Source organism: Microtus ochrogaster, unplaced genomic scaffold (genome assembly GCF_000317375.1).
Source record: "Microtus ochrogaster isolate Prairie Vole_2 unplaced genomic scaffold, MicOch1.0 UNK1, whole genome shotgun sequence".
NCBI classification, from domain to species: Eukaryota; Metazoa; Chordata; class Mammalia; order Rodentia; family Cricetidae; genus Microtus; species Microtus ochrogaster.
The window spans coordinates 4,264,798-4,281,513 of record NW_004949099.1 but is presented as its reverse complement, the minus strand read 5'-3'; the positions used below and the strand labels follow the sequence as shown (position 1 = coordinate 4,281,513).

At 49.5% G+C, this 16,716-nt stretch overlaps 1 protein-coding gene across 1 annotated transcript in view; it reads right to left on the bottom strand.

The window, feature by feature from the left end:
- Window positions 1-639: 639 nt before the first annotated feature.
- The window catches only part of Uroc1 (urocanate hydratase 1), a 38,111-nt gene continuing 22,034 nt past the window's right edge, over window positions 640-16,716 (bottom strand). The window contains exons 13-20 of the mRNA XM_005364868.1: window positions 16,544-16,616; window positions 15,331-15,452; window positions 13,350-13,420; window positions 8,524-8,622; window positions 6,404-6,503; window positions 4,902-4,983; window positions 2,418-2,517; window positions 640-1,214 (exon numbers count right to left, since the gene is read on the bottom strand). Coding sequence (XP_005364925.1) covers window positions 1,074-1,214; window positions 2,418-2,517; window positions 4,902-4,983; window positions 6,404-6,503; window positions 8,524-8,622; window positions 13,350-13,420; window positions 15,331-15,452; window positions 16,544-16,616 — 788 coding nt within the window. The 3' untranslated portion in view covers window positions 640-1,073. The remainder of the gene's footprint in view (window positions 1,215-2,417; window positions 2,518-4,901; window positions 4,984-6,403; window positions 6,504-8,523; window positions 8,623-13,349; window positions 13,421-15,330; window positions 15,453-16,543; window positions 16,617-16,716) is intronic.

The following is a 16,716-nucleotide window of genomic DNA, read 5'->3' as shown; positions in this document are numbered from 1 at the left end:
CCGTATGGCACTCTGGGGAAGACAAAGGGTTCCTTCTGTCTGGTCTTATACCAGTATGAGTGAAACCTGACAGACAGTCTCATAGAAGCACAACTTTTCTGACGCCACGCCGGTCTTTCTCTTCCTTTTCTCTCATCCACCTTTGGGTTTTCCTCTTAGCTCTGGTTCAGCTTAGGGGACAACAAGCCCACGGTACTCACAGCAGGAGATCTGACTTGGTGAAGGTTGAAGAGAGGGCACAGGGCAACAGGGTGGTGGGAGGGGCCCTGAAAGCTGAGGTTTGGGGTAGGTAGGAGGCACTATAAAGTAGTAGTAACTTCTAGAGGAAGGCCCAAGGAAGCACAGCTACCCAATTCTCTTTGCCAGGGCCCCTGCTCCAGAGGCAAGCCTGGTGTAGAACTGGTTGGTCATTCTGAGAAGGGTGTAAGATTCCAGCTTTAAGCCAATTAAGCCAATGCAACTCCTGCAGGATTCCAGATCCCAAACAGACACCCAGGAACCTCAAGAAGTGGTTGGTTCTGTTTTTCAGATTCACACAGCTGGCCTGGAAAGTGTCATCTCTCCACATGTCCCAGTACCTGGCCACCTTGCTCAGACACAGCGCTACCCACTCCCCTTGCCCAACTTAAAACACACACCTGCCTCTACTTTATTTTTTATTTCCTGCCTGTCCCCCCTTACTCAGCATCAAGGACCTAGTGTGGATGGGATGGGCGGATGGCCAGGAGAACGCTGTAGGGACAGTGTTGGACAGGAGACTGAACAGCACTCCGAGAATGTCACAGAGAGTCCCGGGAAACTGTGGCCAGCTTAGTCAGCATTCGAGGTTTCTTCCCATCCAAGCTGGAGTCCACTCTACCTCAGGTGTAAGGACCTTCGCATAAGCGAGACACGCCCTCTGTCGCAGAGCTCTCAAGCCACTGGTCAAAGACAAGTGCTTCCACCTTGATAGGCTTCTGCGCTCACTGTGTGGGACACTAGGAACACTAGGCTGGGATGTAGTAGGGGAGGGGGTAGTGGTCTGAGAGGGGAGGGCAGAGGGAAGAGGGACATCAAGAGGATCTCAGCTCTTCTCAGGGCCGCAGGGCCTGCTGTAGCACTTGTTCATCTGCCACCTCGTGGGGAAGTGTCACCACTAGACCATTGTTCTCCTGCATTGTCTGGCAGATGATCTCATAGGCCTTGGGGTTCCCAGACCAGCAACGCCGAGCCACCTGCAGAAGCCGAGGACAAAGCATTTCTATCAACATCACTGGGCTCTCCACATGGTATCCTGGCTCCCAAACTTTGTGCCCTCTGCCTGGGTACAGGACCTGCCTGACATGGGCAACGGCCACCCAGGCAGCAAAAAGGAACAGCAATACAAAGCAGGGAAAGATGACTGATGTGGGAGGTGATGTATGCTGTGAATATGTTTTATTGCCATTGGTTAATAAAGAAGCTAGCTACTTTCGGTCAATAGCTTAACAGAATATAGCCAGGCTGGAAGATGTGTGTGTGTGTGTGTGTGTGTGTGTGTGTGTGTGTGTATACATATATGTGTATATACATGTATGTATGTATGTTATGGGAGTCAGTGAGAAGCCATGTAGCCATCTGCCAAAGATAGACATGCTGGAACCTTGCCAGTAAATGATGAGCCTTGTGGTAAAGTATAAAATAATAGAAATGGGTTAAATTAAGATATAATCTAGCTAAAAAGACACTTAAGCTATTGGCCAAACAGTATTGCAAATGATATAGTTTCTGTGTGTTTATTATGGGACCGGGCTGGACAAAAACCTCTTCCAACAATGGGCCTTAAGAGGAAGATCATGAGGCCAGGGCACAGCAAAATGACAGAGCTCATCATGCCTGAGGCCCTTAGTTCCATCCCAGTCCCCAAAGAGTGAAGCCTCAACACCAGTATAGGGGGTGCTTCGGTGGAAGGGCTGAGCCTGCCAGGGTCCGGCTGCATTTATAGAAGCTAGACTTCAGGGCGAGACCAGAGACAAGGAGACCCAAAGGAAAGTGTGGAAACAGTTGGGAAGGGGTGGTGCAAAGGGAACCCTGGGGGCTGAAGAGATGGCTCAGCAGTTAAGAGCACTAGCTGCTCTTCTACAGGACCTAGGTCCCAGCACCCACATGGTGGCTCACAACCATCAGTATCTCTCCTTATATAGGACCTGATGCCCTTTTCTGACCTCTGAGGGCACCAGGCACACACATAGTGTACAAATATGTAGACACATTCATATACAAAAAAATCAAATAAAAATAAATAAATCCTTAAGAAAAAGGGAGCCCTGGAAAGTCTGGAAAGGGAGTAAAGGCTCTTACTGGGGAAGGGCCAGAATTGCAGCCCAGACTTCCAACCTGGAGGCGGAGCCACAGAGAAGAAGCGGGAGCAAGAAGCTGAGGAGTTCTGGGGGACTTACACCATTGGAGACATCCCAGCTGAGCATCATCCTGGCTTTCTGCTCAGCCTGTGAGGTCCCATCTAGCACGAGGCCAAATCCACCATTGATCACCTCGCCCCTGCAAGAGACAAAGGGGTTCCCGACTCACTCCCTGTGTAGAGTTGCTTAGTACAAACATCATGTAAGGTTACAGGCATTGACCTGAGAAGATATCAGCTTTCGGGGAGCCTTGTCCCATTAGCCTCTACATCACAGAGCCATGTGGTCAGCAGAACAGAGTGGCAACATCCTGGCTTCTCAGCCAGTTATGCTTCTGAGCTGGTCTGGTCTACTTCATGTATACTTCCAAGACCTTCTTATATCACGGTCTGCTCAATGCCTGTTTGTCCACTGGGATGGGAAGCAATCATTCTCATTGTACCCAGGGTTTTGTACATGCTAGACAAGTGCTCCAATACTGAGCTACACCCAAGTCTGGGACAGTGCTCTGAGAAGGGAGGGAGGCTGCTTCTCAGGACCCTCTGAAGTGGCTATTAAGAGTGTATGGGCACACAGGAAGGCTACTTGGCACACAAGATGCCATGCCACAGGTGGGCTGCTAGCTACCCAGACTCACTGACTGCCCTGAGACTGCCTGTGTTAACTTACCTGATCTCTTATATGAAGTCTACCCTCTTGCAATCCTTTCCTATAGAAAGAGCCCAGAGAAGCCTTTGCGAAGGTACAATCTCTCCCACTCAGTGACTTGGCCAAATGGCCTTGTCATCAGTGACTTGGCCAAATGACACATCCGGGAGCACAGGGAGCTGCAGCCAACTCTTGTTCTCACTAAGCATGACCAATGGACACACGGCACAAAGGCAGTGGCTAAGCAGATACTCCAAAAGAGCGACCGTGAGGAGGCTGAGGTCATGGAGTGCCCTACAATTGACACAGCTATGGGAGGTGACCCTGCACAGAGAAGAACCTGTCCATGGGAGACCGCCCAGGAAGGGAAGAAGCAAGTCAAGAAGCCTGAGGACAAACAGCTCACACACAGATTCCTGCCAAATGAGGAAGAAACCAAAGCCACAGAACTGGGTGTGACTTGTCCTTGGAGAAGCAACAACTGAGAGTGCCTTCCTCAACCCTTTCCTCAACCCTTTACGCAATAGTGCTAGAACCCAGGACTTCCCTTGTCCTCCCTAGTAAATCCCTAGCCTGCCTGCTGCTTTTGCCTTGTGAGGCTTTGCACAAATTTCAGCCTCTGTCACAGTCACAGCTGTCCCCTCCCATGTACCCCACAACCAGGGAGCTCTTGTCTGCGCTGTTCTCCAGCCAGGACGTGCACTATGGTCACGTTTTCCATTAATTAAAGCCACCTGACAGGGCGGCAGCTTGGAATTCCAGCCTTGGTGGGCATGAGGCCAAGCGGGTCATCTGAATACTCTGGAGAGCTGGTTAATGGGAGAAATTGGCTCTTCAGGACAAAGGCTGGCCTGGATCCAGCTCATACCGGCTCAGGTCTTCTCCCTCTCCGAGACCTTAGCAGCCAGGGCTCCAGTTTTAGCCTGCTCAGGGGATCCCAGACAGGAAACTTCCCCAGCAGAGGCAAGTCGTCTGTGCCCCAGTCTCCTCATCGTTAAAAGCCTGTGTCCTTTCTTTGATTCTGTGAGAGGGAAGATCGAAAGGGGTCAGCAAATGATGCTGCATCGTCTGTGTCTGATGAACCTGAGTTAATACTCTCGGCAGGAGAGGAACGGCCAATGCCAATCAGAATGAAACCCCACAGTCCGGATTTTCAATGTTCACTTGAGGGCAGTGGTGGGGCTTCATGGGAGGTCTTCAGATCACTGAGGAAGGACCCTTGCAGGACCACACGGGATCCCAGTTTCTTCTTCCTTTCCCTGTCATGGATGAATGACTCTATTCCCACCCCTAGAGGCTCCTGCCATGCTGTGCTGCCTAAAACAGTGTGGCCGACTGACCATGGGCCGTGAATCAGATAAACCTTTCCACTGTACAAGCTAGAGATCACTTTTGTTACAGGCAAGAACAATGACTAACACGGAGGTCATCACAGAGTCCTTAATGACCCTGCCCTAGTGCTGGCTGGAAAGGGACCTGAGTGAACATAACTGTGAGCTGGGGAGAGCGGGGAGCCTAGAACCTGCTGTCCTGGCAGCCACTCTTTCAAGTCAAATAGTTATGGTGGGAATTGGAATGTAGAAACAAACACAGCTGTTGCTCATGCTAGCCTTTGTGTCCTATATGACAGGTTTGGGCCAAACTGCTGGAGTTACTTTATAGAAGTCTCCCTCTGTTCCTCTATCCTCCACACCCCAACATACTGACCCTCTGGTTCCCAGTTCTCATGAGGACTGCATTTGCATAAAATCCTCAATAGAACAAGTGGCCAGAGATCTAAGTCCAAGAACCTCAGGCCCCTGGACCTATCTCTGTCCCAAGAGGTCCCCACAGTCTCCACACCAGCCCACAGCCTGCTCTCTGACGCCTTCTTACCAGCCCACACCCCCTCCATTGTGAAGAGCAACCCAGGTGGCACCACGACAGGCATCTCCCACGAAGTTCTGCACAGCCATGTCTGTAGAAACAGGCAAACATGATCCATCATTCCTTGCACTAGGTGGTCTGGGGGCCAGACAGACTCATGCTGCTTCTTGGGACTGCAGAACAGCTTGACAGGGGACAAATGGGGAACAGAGACAGGGGAGTCTAGAAATAGGAAGCAAGAGAAACGGATGGAGCCTGTCATACCTATTATCTGTCTTGCACTAAATGCCCATTCATGCCTAGGGCAGGCATTGCAAATGAATGATGCTTCTTGACTCCATCAGAGAAGCGAGGGCCCCATGTTGGCTGCTGGGCGGGTATTTGACATGAGATCACCTTTGCACAGTGGGTATGCTGCCGCTTTAAGTACTGTCTGTCAGCCCTCCACTAAGTAGTACTTTTGCTTCAGATAGGACTCTCCAGAGAAACCCAGAAGTTTTAGATGACTTCAGATGGCTCAGTCTTTTAGATGACTTAGAGAGAAATTTGTTTATTATCACACTATTCTACCCAGGAGGTATTCCTAGCCAACATTTTTCTTTTGGAATGGGCCATGTATAAAGCTGCAAGGGCTCCATCTGAGCATGCTTAGTTGTGAGGTGTCTTTCTATATGAACCTGTATGAGTTTCCCAATGAAGAACCTCTGGCTTCCTTTGTTGTTTTGGCTGTGGTGCCAATGCTTCCCCATGGGCTACAGGTAATTAGCTAGCACCTCTTATCTCCTCAGCTGCTTTGCTGCACCAGGGACAAGCCCAGCATTACATGGCAGCCATGTACCCAGCCAACTATGGAGCCAGGCACCCAAGGGAAGCAAGGGGCCAGCTGATTGCCTTCTAAGCATCTAGCATGCTGAGGACAGGTGCGAGGAGGTCAGTGACTGTTGCCACTTTGCCACCCTGGAGACACAGGCATAAGACTGCAGCTTCCTCTTGTAGCTCTTTATCCACTTTCCCCTCCCTCCACCCTAAGTTCTCACAGAGATCAGGGAACCTAGGCTCTCCCTGGTGCTGGGTGAGGAAGAGGAGGAGGAGGAAGGAAAAGAGCATACAGCCTGTTATCTAGAAGACAGGAAATCTAATTCCTCCTTTTGAGATGAAATCTCTCTATGTTACCCAGGTCGCTTCTAATACTATTATTCTTATTGTTATTATTATTATTGCTTTTTAGAGACAGATTTCTCTGTGTGCCTTTGGAACCTGTCCTGGAACTCACTCCGTAGACCATGGTGGCCTCAGATTCACAAAGATCCGCCTGCCTCTGCCTCTGCCTCCCAAGTGCTAGGATTAAAGGCGTGCACCAGCACCACCCAGCTACTAATCAGAAGCTACTGCTTCTAATTCTTAAGCTCAAGCTCCCTGTGCCGCTCAGCTGCCAGAGGTGCTGGGACTAAGGATGCGCATCTCCTCGGCTGGCTAATGCTAAGGGACAATGATGCTTTCATTTTCCTCACCTGCACAGAAGGCAGAACCGTCATAAATATTTGAAGTCTCCCTGAAGGGGCTGTCAGTCCCACTCACATCATGGTGGTCACGGCTCAGGACCACTGGGGCCTGTAGGGGACGGGGAAGGGCATATCATCAGTAGTGTCTACCAGGCTTGTTGGCACTAGGCAGAGGATGAGAGTAGGGCCACTCCAGACACCTTTCCCCTTGAAAATAGACCCAGTCTTAGAAATGATAGGATTAAAGGGTAGATTATTACATCTACTTTTAAACTAAAAAGCAACTACTAATATTTTACCTTGGTATGGATTTTTATATATTGATATAAATTTAAGGTTATTTTTGTTATAACATACTGTAAATATGTTTTTACTTTTGTATAATATCTTGTACCTATGCAGCTCATTTTAAAATGTAAAGTTCTAGCTCTTGAAAATTATTACAAACTATTTAGGATAGTTAAGAAATGTAGGTTAGTAGTTAGTTATCTATAACAATCAAACTTGTATCCTTACCAAAAAAAAAAAAACCAATCAAACTTGTAGTCGTGTTAGGTATGTTTTTCAAAGTCAAACAGATATATTTTAGATAGATAGGTGACCTTCAAACATTTCAGAGACATACAGAACATGTCATTTAAGATGTTGTAATTATATAAGGCTTTTTATGACAGTGAGATATGTCTGCTCCTGATAGCACTGATCTACTTCAGAGATGCAGCTAGCCTTCCCAACCATTGACAGTGGTTCTTGGAAATTTAGAGGCTCACCAAATATGATGAGGAGGCTCGAGGACATCATGAAACTCAGAACCCCCCAGCTGCCCTTGCCTTCCGTGAGCAGGCCATGCTGTGCCTATGACTTTATCTCTGCCGTGGAATTGTTTTCCGGCGCCTCTGGTCATTCAGGGTTCAGCTGAATGCCAGAACTTCAGGAAGGCCTGTCCTGACCAACCATGGATCTTCAACTTACCACCTAGTTCATGTTTTCCCATGCCTCAATACACCTGTAAACAACTCCTAGCTCATACCTGCAGTTAGGTAAGCATCCCCTAGCTCATACCTGCAGCTAGGTATCATCTCTCTTTATTACAGCAGCTCCAAGCTGGAACTTTGCCCATCATACCCTCTGCTGTGTCCCCCAAAATGCACCAGCACAGTAGAACTATCAAACCTTGTCCAGTGAACAAAAGTGGGAGAGTGCTAGCTTGGGTGTGAGCAGGGGCTTCTCAGCAGCATCCCCTCCAGTGGACTTCTGGGAAGCATCCCAAAGAGCTCAGGGTGTTGTTCTTGCTGTGGTGCCACTCTGGGCTCTGACCCTGAGCCATCTGCAGGGACGGCCTTCCACACCTCAGCCTTTCTTTAGTTCACCTTCACCTCTGAGTGACCCTCCAGCACTTCTGACAGAGCAATGCCGCCAGGAACAGGACACAATCCCCAAAACAAGAAGGAAAGGAGCAAAGGACTTCGTTCAGTGCACGAGCTCAGGGTTCTGGGTCCCCAGAGGAGAGAGGAAAGTAAGCAAACCTGGGGACATTTGTCACGGTTTGAACAAGGACATTCAGAGAAGATGTACGGAACTATGTTTGTGGACTGTGACTCACTTGATCCTCACACTTACGTGGGGGCTATCAGCACGCTATTCTTCCTACAGAATAGAGAAACTCTGGGTCAGAGTAGCCTGACTTGCCCAGGTCACAGCAAAAGAAACACTGTCGGGGCTTGTGTTTGAACAAGCCTGCTCACTCTTTGTCTCTAGCTCCCGAGCCACGATGACATATGATTAGCGTTGGGGTTCTGGGGGGATGTTAGGCCCTCCGTGCTCTCCTTCCCTCCCCCTTGCCTCTCAAGCAGGAACTGGTTCCCAGGGTAGCTCTTATCTAGGCCCCTCTGCTTATCTGCTCCACCAAGTCCAAGGCCTTCAGGGAACCAGCTCAGCCAGGGGAGGGTGAAAGCTCCCTGCTCCTAGGTCAGGGTGCTGGTGGAAGCAGCTTTCTCAGAAGGTTGAAGAGGTTGGGAGGACAGACTTGAGTGTGAGTAGGAGGTCCGAGATGAGAAGCCCCCAAGCAGAGCCTGGATGAAAAGGTGTCTGTGAAGCCTCCTTGAAGCACCACAGGCTATCTCACTCACCTTGATCTTCCCACTGGCGATGGCCTGGTTGATGGCCACAGCAATGGCCACACGTCCTTTCTGGTCTGAGTACAGGATCCTCGCCTGGGAGCCCACCACCTGCAGAGGAGAGAATGAGAAAGCCCTCCCCCGCCCCAGCCAAAAGCAAGCATCCCAGCTAGCGGTATGGGAAAATGTGAGTGATACTATAGTCCTGTTACCTGGCTGGCCTTTCTAGGGAGAGCTCAGAGGACCCTGAAATGCATGGAAACTCTAAAGTATGGGACCGTTGCGCACCTCTCTCATCAAGCCCATTATATACCACATTGGTGGGCAATGCACGCCCACACATTGACATTTCTTGAGGTCGGGGCCACCTCATTCTCTTCTATGTCCTTTTCCTTATGGTCCATTTCTGAAGGCTGACTCCATGCGTACCATGCAGGATTCCTATTGTGGACCCTGCCCCTTTGAGCCTCTTTCACATCAGGACCACCAATGTGAGACTTGATCAAGCCTGACTTACTGAGAGTACTGACCCCACAGTCCACAGCTGAGTTCCCAAGAAGATACTGCATTCTTGTCACAAGCTTGATCACAGGGATGAGGAAACAGACTCAGACAGATGGGTAACCTCCCTACAGGTTGGCACTTGGATCTCATGCACTTGTGCTGCGCCTCTGTGAGGGAATGCCAGTGAGCTTCCAGAGACGAAAGTGAGTCATTTCTTAGCTCCATGGCTCTCAACCAAGATGCTGCTTGCAGTGGTGGCAGGTAATTTTGGTGTGTGGACCAAATAGAGATTAGTCCAGACCCCCCCCCCCCCAGGGTGTAGGTATTTGCATAGCCGTGAGTATGGCGGCATCATTCACAAGAGCAAGCGGTGGAGACAACACAGGTGTATGGTAGCTGAAGCACGGACAGGCAAAAGGTGGTCTATCCATGTGATGGAAGAGAGCCTGGATTAGAGAGTCTGCCCCTGCAGATTCAACCAGCTGCCCATCAAGAATGTTCAGGAAGTCTGGGTCTGATGGCACATGCCTTTCATCCCAGCACTCAGGAAGCAGAAGCAAGTCAATTTCTGTGAGTTTGCGGTTAGTCTGGGCTATAGAGTGAGTTCCAGGACAGCCAGGGCTGCACAGTAAGATCTCATATTTTAAAAAGTTCAGGAAAAGTGTTAGGGGAGATACTACAGTGCATAAAATGTGTTTTTTTTTTTAAATGAAGGCATAAAGACCAGAGTTCAGATCCCCAGCACCCAGGAAAAGCTGGGCAGTCCACCTGTAATCTCAGTACTCCATAGGCTGAGATGGAATCCCTGGAGAAGCCTAGCTAGCTAGACAGAAAGTTCTAGTTTCAGCAAGAGTCCCTGCCTCAGTAAATAAGTGGAGAGTAGTCAAGGACGACACTCAGTGTCAGCCTCTGGCTTCAAACACAGACATACATGCACATGAATCAGCACACACATGTTCCCATAATGTAAACACGCATACACACACATGCATGGCACACATAAACATATGAAAGAAAAAAAAGAATATTTAGGAAAAAACATCCCACTTATATTGAATGTGCATGAGCTTTTTTCTTGTGGATATTTCCTAAGTGACTCAATATTTAATGTTGCATTGCTTTTAGGTCTAAAAATTCATCCAGAAGTAAGGCATGTGGAGGGCCTGTGTAGGTTCTGGGCCAACACAAGGTGGCGTGTACCAAGGATCTGAGTGGGTTGTGGTATCCATCAGCATCTGGAAACCAACCCCCCACTTCAGATATAGAGGGAAAACTGTAACATTGTAGTCTTGGGAAGACAGAAGATTCTTGCTCAAACTGCACAGAAAGCCCTTGAGACATGCCAGCTGGAACCTGCCTATTGGGATAGACAAGTACTGCCCTGTCCGCTCTTAAGGGGACTTCCTAGGGCTGGGGAGGGAGGTTAGTGTTTACTAGAAACAGAGTTTCAGGTGAAAGATGAGAAAGCTCTGGAAATGGATGGCAAGGGCAGCAGGACATCCCTGAATGGGCTTCACACATTAGAACTGTACCCTGAAAAAGGTTTGAGGATCATAAGATTTATGCATATTTATATATGTCTGGCTGCAATTTAAAAAAATGCCTCCTCCCCAAATGTTGGTAGTGTCTGGCTGTAAAACCACAGTGTCTCTAAAGAAAGTGCTGCTTGTTTTCCCCTCCTCCCTGGGGATCTGGCCAAAACTGCAAAAGGTGGCAAGGATAGGCGACATGGACACTAAAGTCTTACTGAGTTCAGAGTTAGCCCAGGCAGTGGGGTCAGTAACCTCACGGGGTCTAGCAAATGCAAATGGCTTTAGCTACCACAGAGGACTTCAGGGTTTTTGTTTGTTTGTTTGTTTTAAGCTGCAAGTGTGAATCCATGCCCTGAGGTGTTCAGATTTCTTGGGGGAAATAAGGAAGAACTGGTATAAAATGGCTTGTGGTGGTTAATCTTTATTGTGAATCTGACTGAATTTATTTATTTATTTATTTTTTGTTTTGTTTTGTTTTTTCGAGACAGGGTTTCTCTGTGGCTTTGGAGCCTGTCCTGGAACTAGCTCTGTAGACCAGGCTGGTCTCGAACTCACAGAGATCCGCCTGTTTCTGCCTCCCGAGTGCTGAGATTAAAGGCGTGCGCCACCATCGCCCGGCTCTGACTGAATTTATAATGACCGTGGAAACACATAGGTAGCACGCTTGGAGGAGTTTAGGAAAGGCTAACTGAAGAAGGAAGACTTCTAAGGTGAGCAGCACCATCTTCTTGACTACAAAAAGCAGGAAGCAAGCTGAGCGATCTTCCTCTGCCTTCTGGTAGTGGATACAGTGTGGCCAGCTGCCTGGAATTCCTGTCTCTATAGCTTCCTGGCTGTGAAACAATGAACCATAATAAATGTTGTCCCTCCAGTGGCTTCAGGTCAAGGCACTGAGAAGGAGAGTGAACACAACTGCCAAGTTTATCAAGAACATCATAGATAAAAAGAATCGCCAGCTTTCAAGGGAAAGTTCACTTCCATCAAAGGTGGACATCACATTCTGCTTGCTGGCCTGTGACATGTGCAGCTGACTTTGAACCCACCCCTTATAGCAGCCCCAGACAGCGGCATCCCTGCTGCCAGCTCTGCCTCTCCTCCTCCCGCCTCTCTGGATGGCTTCTGTTTTCTGTCTGCAGCACTCCCTCTACTCTGTCCCCAGCCCCAGGCTCCCTGGCTTGGACTTGGGTCATAGAGACCAAGGGTGGCACATGGGGGTTTCATGGAGACACACATGCAAAATATAGCCCCAGGATGGGATGGGCCATGATGGGGACAGTTTCCTTCTGGCCCTGAGACCTCTGGCCAGGGACCTGCTGGTGAGCAAAGTCATGTGTGGACCAAATGTTCCTTCTTCATTTAATTTCCACAGTCCTTCCATCATCTCTAACCTGGGCCTGCTGACTGTTCTCTGTCATTAGACACCATTCTGATCAACCATCCGTTCTCCTACAGGGGATGTCCTTCACTTTCGTCCTCAATTTTGGGCCTGACAGAGCTGTGCCAGGGGAGGATCCACAGAGGCCCACTGCAAGCCAGCACCACTGCCTCCATGTCATAGATGGAGGTTGAGCCACTCACCCAGGGCATTTATTTGGGAGTGCCACAGAACCAGCTCAGGTGCCTGAGCTCTCACCTCCCGCTGGAACACCAGAGACTGTGGAGTGACTGGATGAAGGATGACCTTGTTAGCTGCTTCAGAGTCCCAAGCCACCCTTCTTATCCTCTCCATTAAAAAAAAATCAGTAAAATACACTGTCCTGTCTAGTTTTGTGTGAACTTGACACGAGCTAGAACTATCTGAAAAGGGCAAGTTTCAGCTGAGAAAATGCCTTCATAAGATCCAGAAGTAGGGCATTTTCTTAGTGATTGATGGGGAAGGGCCCATCCATTGTGGGTGGTGCTATCTCTGGGCTGGTGGTCCTGAGCTCTATGAGAAAGCAGGCTAAGCAAGCTATGATGAGCAAGCCAATAAGCAGCACCCCTCCATGGCTTCTACATCATCTCTTGCCTCCAGGCTGTGTTTTATCACAACAATAGGAACCCTAGCTAAGATATGCATATGACATAAATTTGACTGCTTTAATAATGTTTAGCAAGCTGCTTAGTGGCATGAACCACCTCACAGTGCTATGCAGCTGGCCCCATCATCCCGCTCCAGGACCTTTTCATTCTCCCAAGCCAAAACTCTGTCCTCATGAAACACTGACTCCGCCCACTCTCCCTAGCCCTGGGACATACCCTGCCACTTCCCTGCTTATGGCTTGCCTACTCTAGGGGCTGCATGTGGGTGGCATCTTGCAAGGGTCTGTCCTTCTGTGACTGGTTTATTTCTCTTAACATCATATCCTTCAGTTTTACCCTGGTGTCAGTGACTGGCAGAATGCCTTTACAGGTTGCTTTGTGTGGAAAGACATTTTGTTGATCCATTTGTCTGCCCAGAGCCCTTTGGATTGCCTTGGCATTTTAGTTTCAGTATCTATAGCACCCTAAATAGGTTCCAATCCTGTCAGGGTCTACAGCCAGCATGGAATGACTAGATTCCATTGCTTTACACTCCAATCAACATTGTCTAAGGTTTCCAGTTTCTCCATGTTGCTATCCAGACAGCCTTTTACAGGCTCTTTCCTGAATAGGTGGCTGCCATGCTGCTGCTGTCAGCAGTAACATTGATGCAGGGCCTGTACCTTCTCAGGGCATTCAGGATGGGTGCTGTGACTGTATCCTGTTTCTGGGCAGTTTCTTGACAGCTCAGCCTCCTTCATGCTTCTGCAGTACCCATCTTCCCCCAAGCCAAGCTCTTACCAGCCGGTGCTTGGCAGCCTCCCGGATCCAGCGGATGTTATCCATATACTGTAGCTTAACGGATGCCTTCACTGCAGGGAGAAAGGGGAGTGATATCTTAGGCCTTGGAAGCTGCTGCTCAGGGTTCCCAGCTCTCTTTTCTGCTGGATGTTTGCCACAGGCACCTGGAGACCTTGGGTAATTCCTCCTACACTAGCCATTCTGCATCTGGGAACCAGTGCAGTGATAACACAAACTAACGTATGGGCCTGTGCAGCCCATTGCTCATGCATTCATTCCCTCAAAGAACAGCTATTGAGCACCAATTGTGTACCAGCCACTGAGCCAGGCACAGGGACAAGAATGCCAGTTGGCTGTGAAGAAGAGTGTGAGGAGCTAGTTACTGGGGTGATGCTTTAGGGGGAAGCTGGTTACTGGGGTGATTGATGCATTAGGGGATAAAGGTTCCCTAAGAAAGGGAAGTTTAGAGTTCTCAATGCTGAGAAGCTCTGTGGGAACAGAATTCCAGAGGGAACATCCAGCACAAAGCCCCGGAAGTGGGAATAGGCCTACTCCAGAAGGAGGCAAGAGGAGGAGGGTGGCCATGGCGACAACAGGTCTGAGCAGCTCATGAGAACAGACTGGTGATGTGAGAGGTGAGCATAGAGAACATCGATATCTTACTTAAATAAACTCCCGCTTTGAAAACTATATTTGGGGTGAAGGTGCACTTGAACTCATCCCTGTTTGCTTCTCTATGGTCCTGTGCTGTGCTCTGTGCCTTGGAGGTCCTCCGCATCTTTCTTCTCTGCCTGGCAGTAGCTCCTGGAGTGTTTCTGCTCAGCAAGGGCAGGTCACATTGTAGCTGGATGCTGGCTGTGCTGGGGATTCTTAGCCGTCACATTTGGAGGTGTGATAGCACCCGGCTTCTTGGTGGAGCACTGGGTGGGAGACACCCAGCTGATACCCAGTTGCGTCTGCTTAGGCCCAGGCAGCTGTTCTGAGCTAGAGAAGCTAGGAAGGCAATGGGCCAGATTTCCCAATATAAAACCCCAGATACTTCCTTTAGCTTGGTCTGGCCTCCTCTTTGCACTTGACCGACAATGTCAAGTACCTTAGAAAGGACAATATGCTTCAAGGAAGCAGCAGAGACATGCAGACACAGGAAGACCACAGACACCTAGCCAGGAGGCAGAGCAAAACCTCTGCATCTATGATCAAGATGAGCTCAGGGGTCCAGTGCTCAGAGAAGTTGAGCATTAGGTGGATGACAACAGGCCCTGGCATGGGCGTGACATGCTCACAAAAGGCAGCTGAAGTGAATGAGAAGTGCTCCTGAAATGCATCAAACAAGGCCATTGCTCAAGTGCTTCCCTCCCCCATGCATGGAGCCCAGGGCCTGCAGGAGAGCAGCTGGGTCAGAGAGGTCAGCAAGTTATCAATATCTGGCGAACCCCAGGGATTGTGGGCCCAGTTGCCAGCATGTGGCACCATTAGAGGATGATGGGACCTTTAAGAAAAGGGAGGAAGTGAGATCATTGGGGATGTAGCCTTAGAGGAGATGTTGGGGTTATTTTTCCCTTTGTCTCACAAGGGTGTTCATTCCAAAATAATGGAATCATCTGACCACCGTTGAAACCTTTGAAGCCAAGAACCAAAAGGAAAGCTCCCCAATTTAAGAAGGAGGTTGTCTCACTCAGGTGTTTGTCACAGTGACAGACAGATGACTGACTTAAAGTTCCTTGTGCCTTGCAACCAGCAGAGGCAGAGGCAGAGGCAGAGGTGAGCACAGGGCTGGGGGGAGGGGCAGAGCCCGATACATGATGGCCTTCATGCTCTGAACATCTTTGAGAGAAGTCTGAAAGTGCTTGAGGTCCCCTTGTGCAGTAACCTGTGGTCCTGAGATTCATGCAGAACATGACACTAGCCACCAGTTGTCCTACAGAAGCAGGGAATTTGGGAGACCAACCACTCTTGAGTACCATCCACCCAGAAGTATCACCTCCGTCGGCAATGGCTTTCTCCAGCACAGATGTGGCCAGATGATCAGTGACAGCCAGGTCCTGGGGGTCCCCTGATGTGCATACCCAGCGGAAGGGCCCAAAGCCCTGGGAGAATATGTCCCTGCAAGGACAAATGTCTCCTTAGCCACAACCTCCTGGGCTGCCTGCACCTTCTTGCCGAGCTAGGGAGCGGCATGTAGGCATGCCTAAGGGAGCTGGGCAGCAAACAGAATGAACTCGAAACAGTTGGCTTTAAGGAATAAGTCTTAGCAATGAGGACATCCTTGCTCCTCTGCCTCCTCCTTGGACTCTGCTCCCATCTCTTAACTGTACCACTTCACTTCTCCAGCGACTGGAGATGGGAAATGGAACAAAGACAGACAGACGTTTTCTCGAACTGCTCTTAGAATGACTACACAAAGATCAATCATCTAAAGTAAATAGTTGAGAAAAGTGGGTGAATGTGTTGACCCGGCCTGGCCTTCCATGGTGACTCAGCTTCTGTGGCAGTTGAAGTGGGGCAGAGGGATGCTATAACCTCGGGCCATACTAACTCCATACTGGTCAAGCACGGCTGAGTACATCCCCGCTATCTCTTTCCTGCTTCTCTGAGGAAATCCCAGTGTCCTAGCCCACCCCTGGTTCTGCTTCCACCCACAGTAGTATAGCTCAGAAGACAACTTCTGCTTCTCTGGACTCCATCCTGAGAGGTCTTACATTCTTCTCTGGCTCCCTCTGTGCATACAGGCCTGTGAGTCTAAAAGTCCACCCTCCTTGATTGGTCTACTGGGTCCCTTACTTCCCTATGTCTCTTGGGCTGCTGGCCCTTCTCAGACCTGCCTTGAACAACCAGATGGTGCAAGACCTTCAAGCCACGGGGGGTCTTGGGCTTCAGGATTGAATCATCGTCCTGGCTTCCTGGCCATATAACTTAGGAAAATGAGTGGATACATGGCAGGGTGGTGTGCACAGGGAGTGACCATGGCTGTCAGGTCCCTCAGTTCCCTGTCTTCTCACTGAGGCCCTGACGAAGCCCCCTCTGCACTTGTGTGTTATGTGAAAATGCTGTGACCACTGTTTGGTTACTTCCACAGCACACAGCCCCGTGGTGATCTGTGTTGGAGGCCCTTTCAGTTGGAATGGCCAGGTCCTAAGTCTGGAGAGGATCAGAAAAGGTACTAGACACTCCAAAACAGAACCTCCATCACTCACCCCATAATGTGCTGAACATAGGAGGGGTAGCGGAACTCTGTCTTGTTGGCTCCTTTCTTCTGGACATCTGCTCCTGTAGAGTCACCCATCTGTGTGAGCACCCATGACCACACAGACAGTGACTTAAACAAGGGGCCCTGGGAAAGTCAGGTATGTATGCTCACACAGGTATG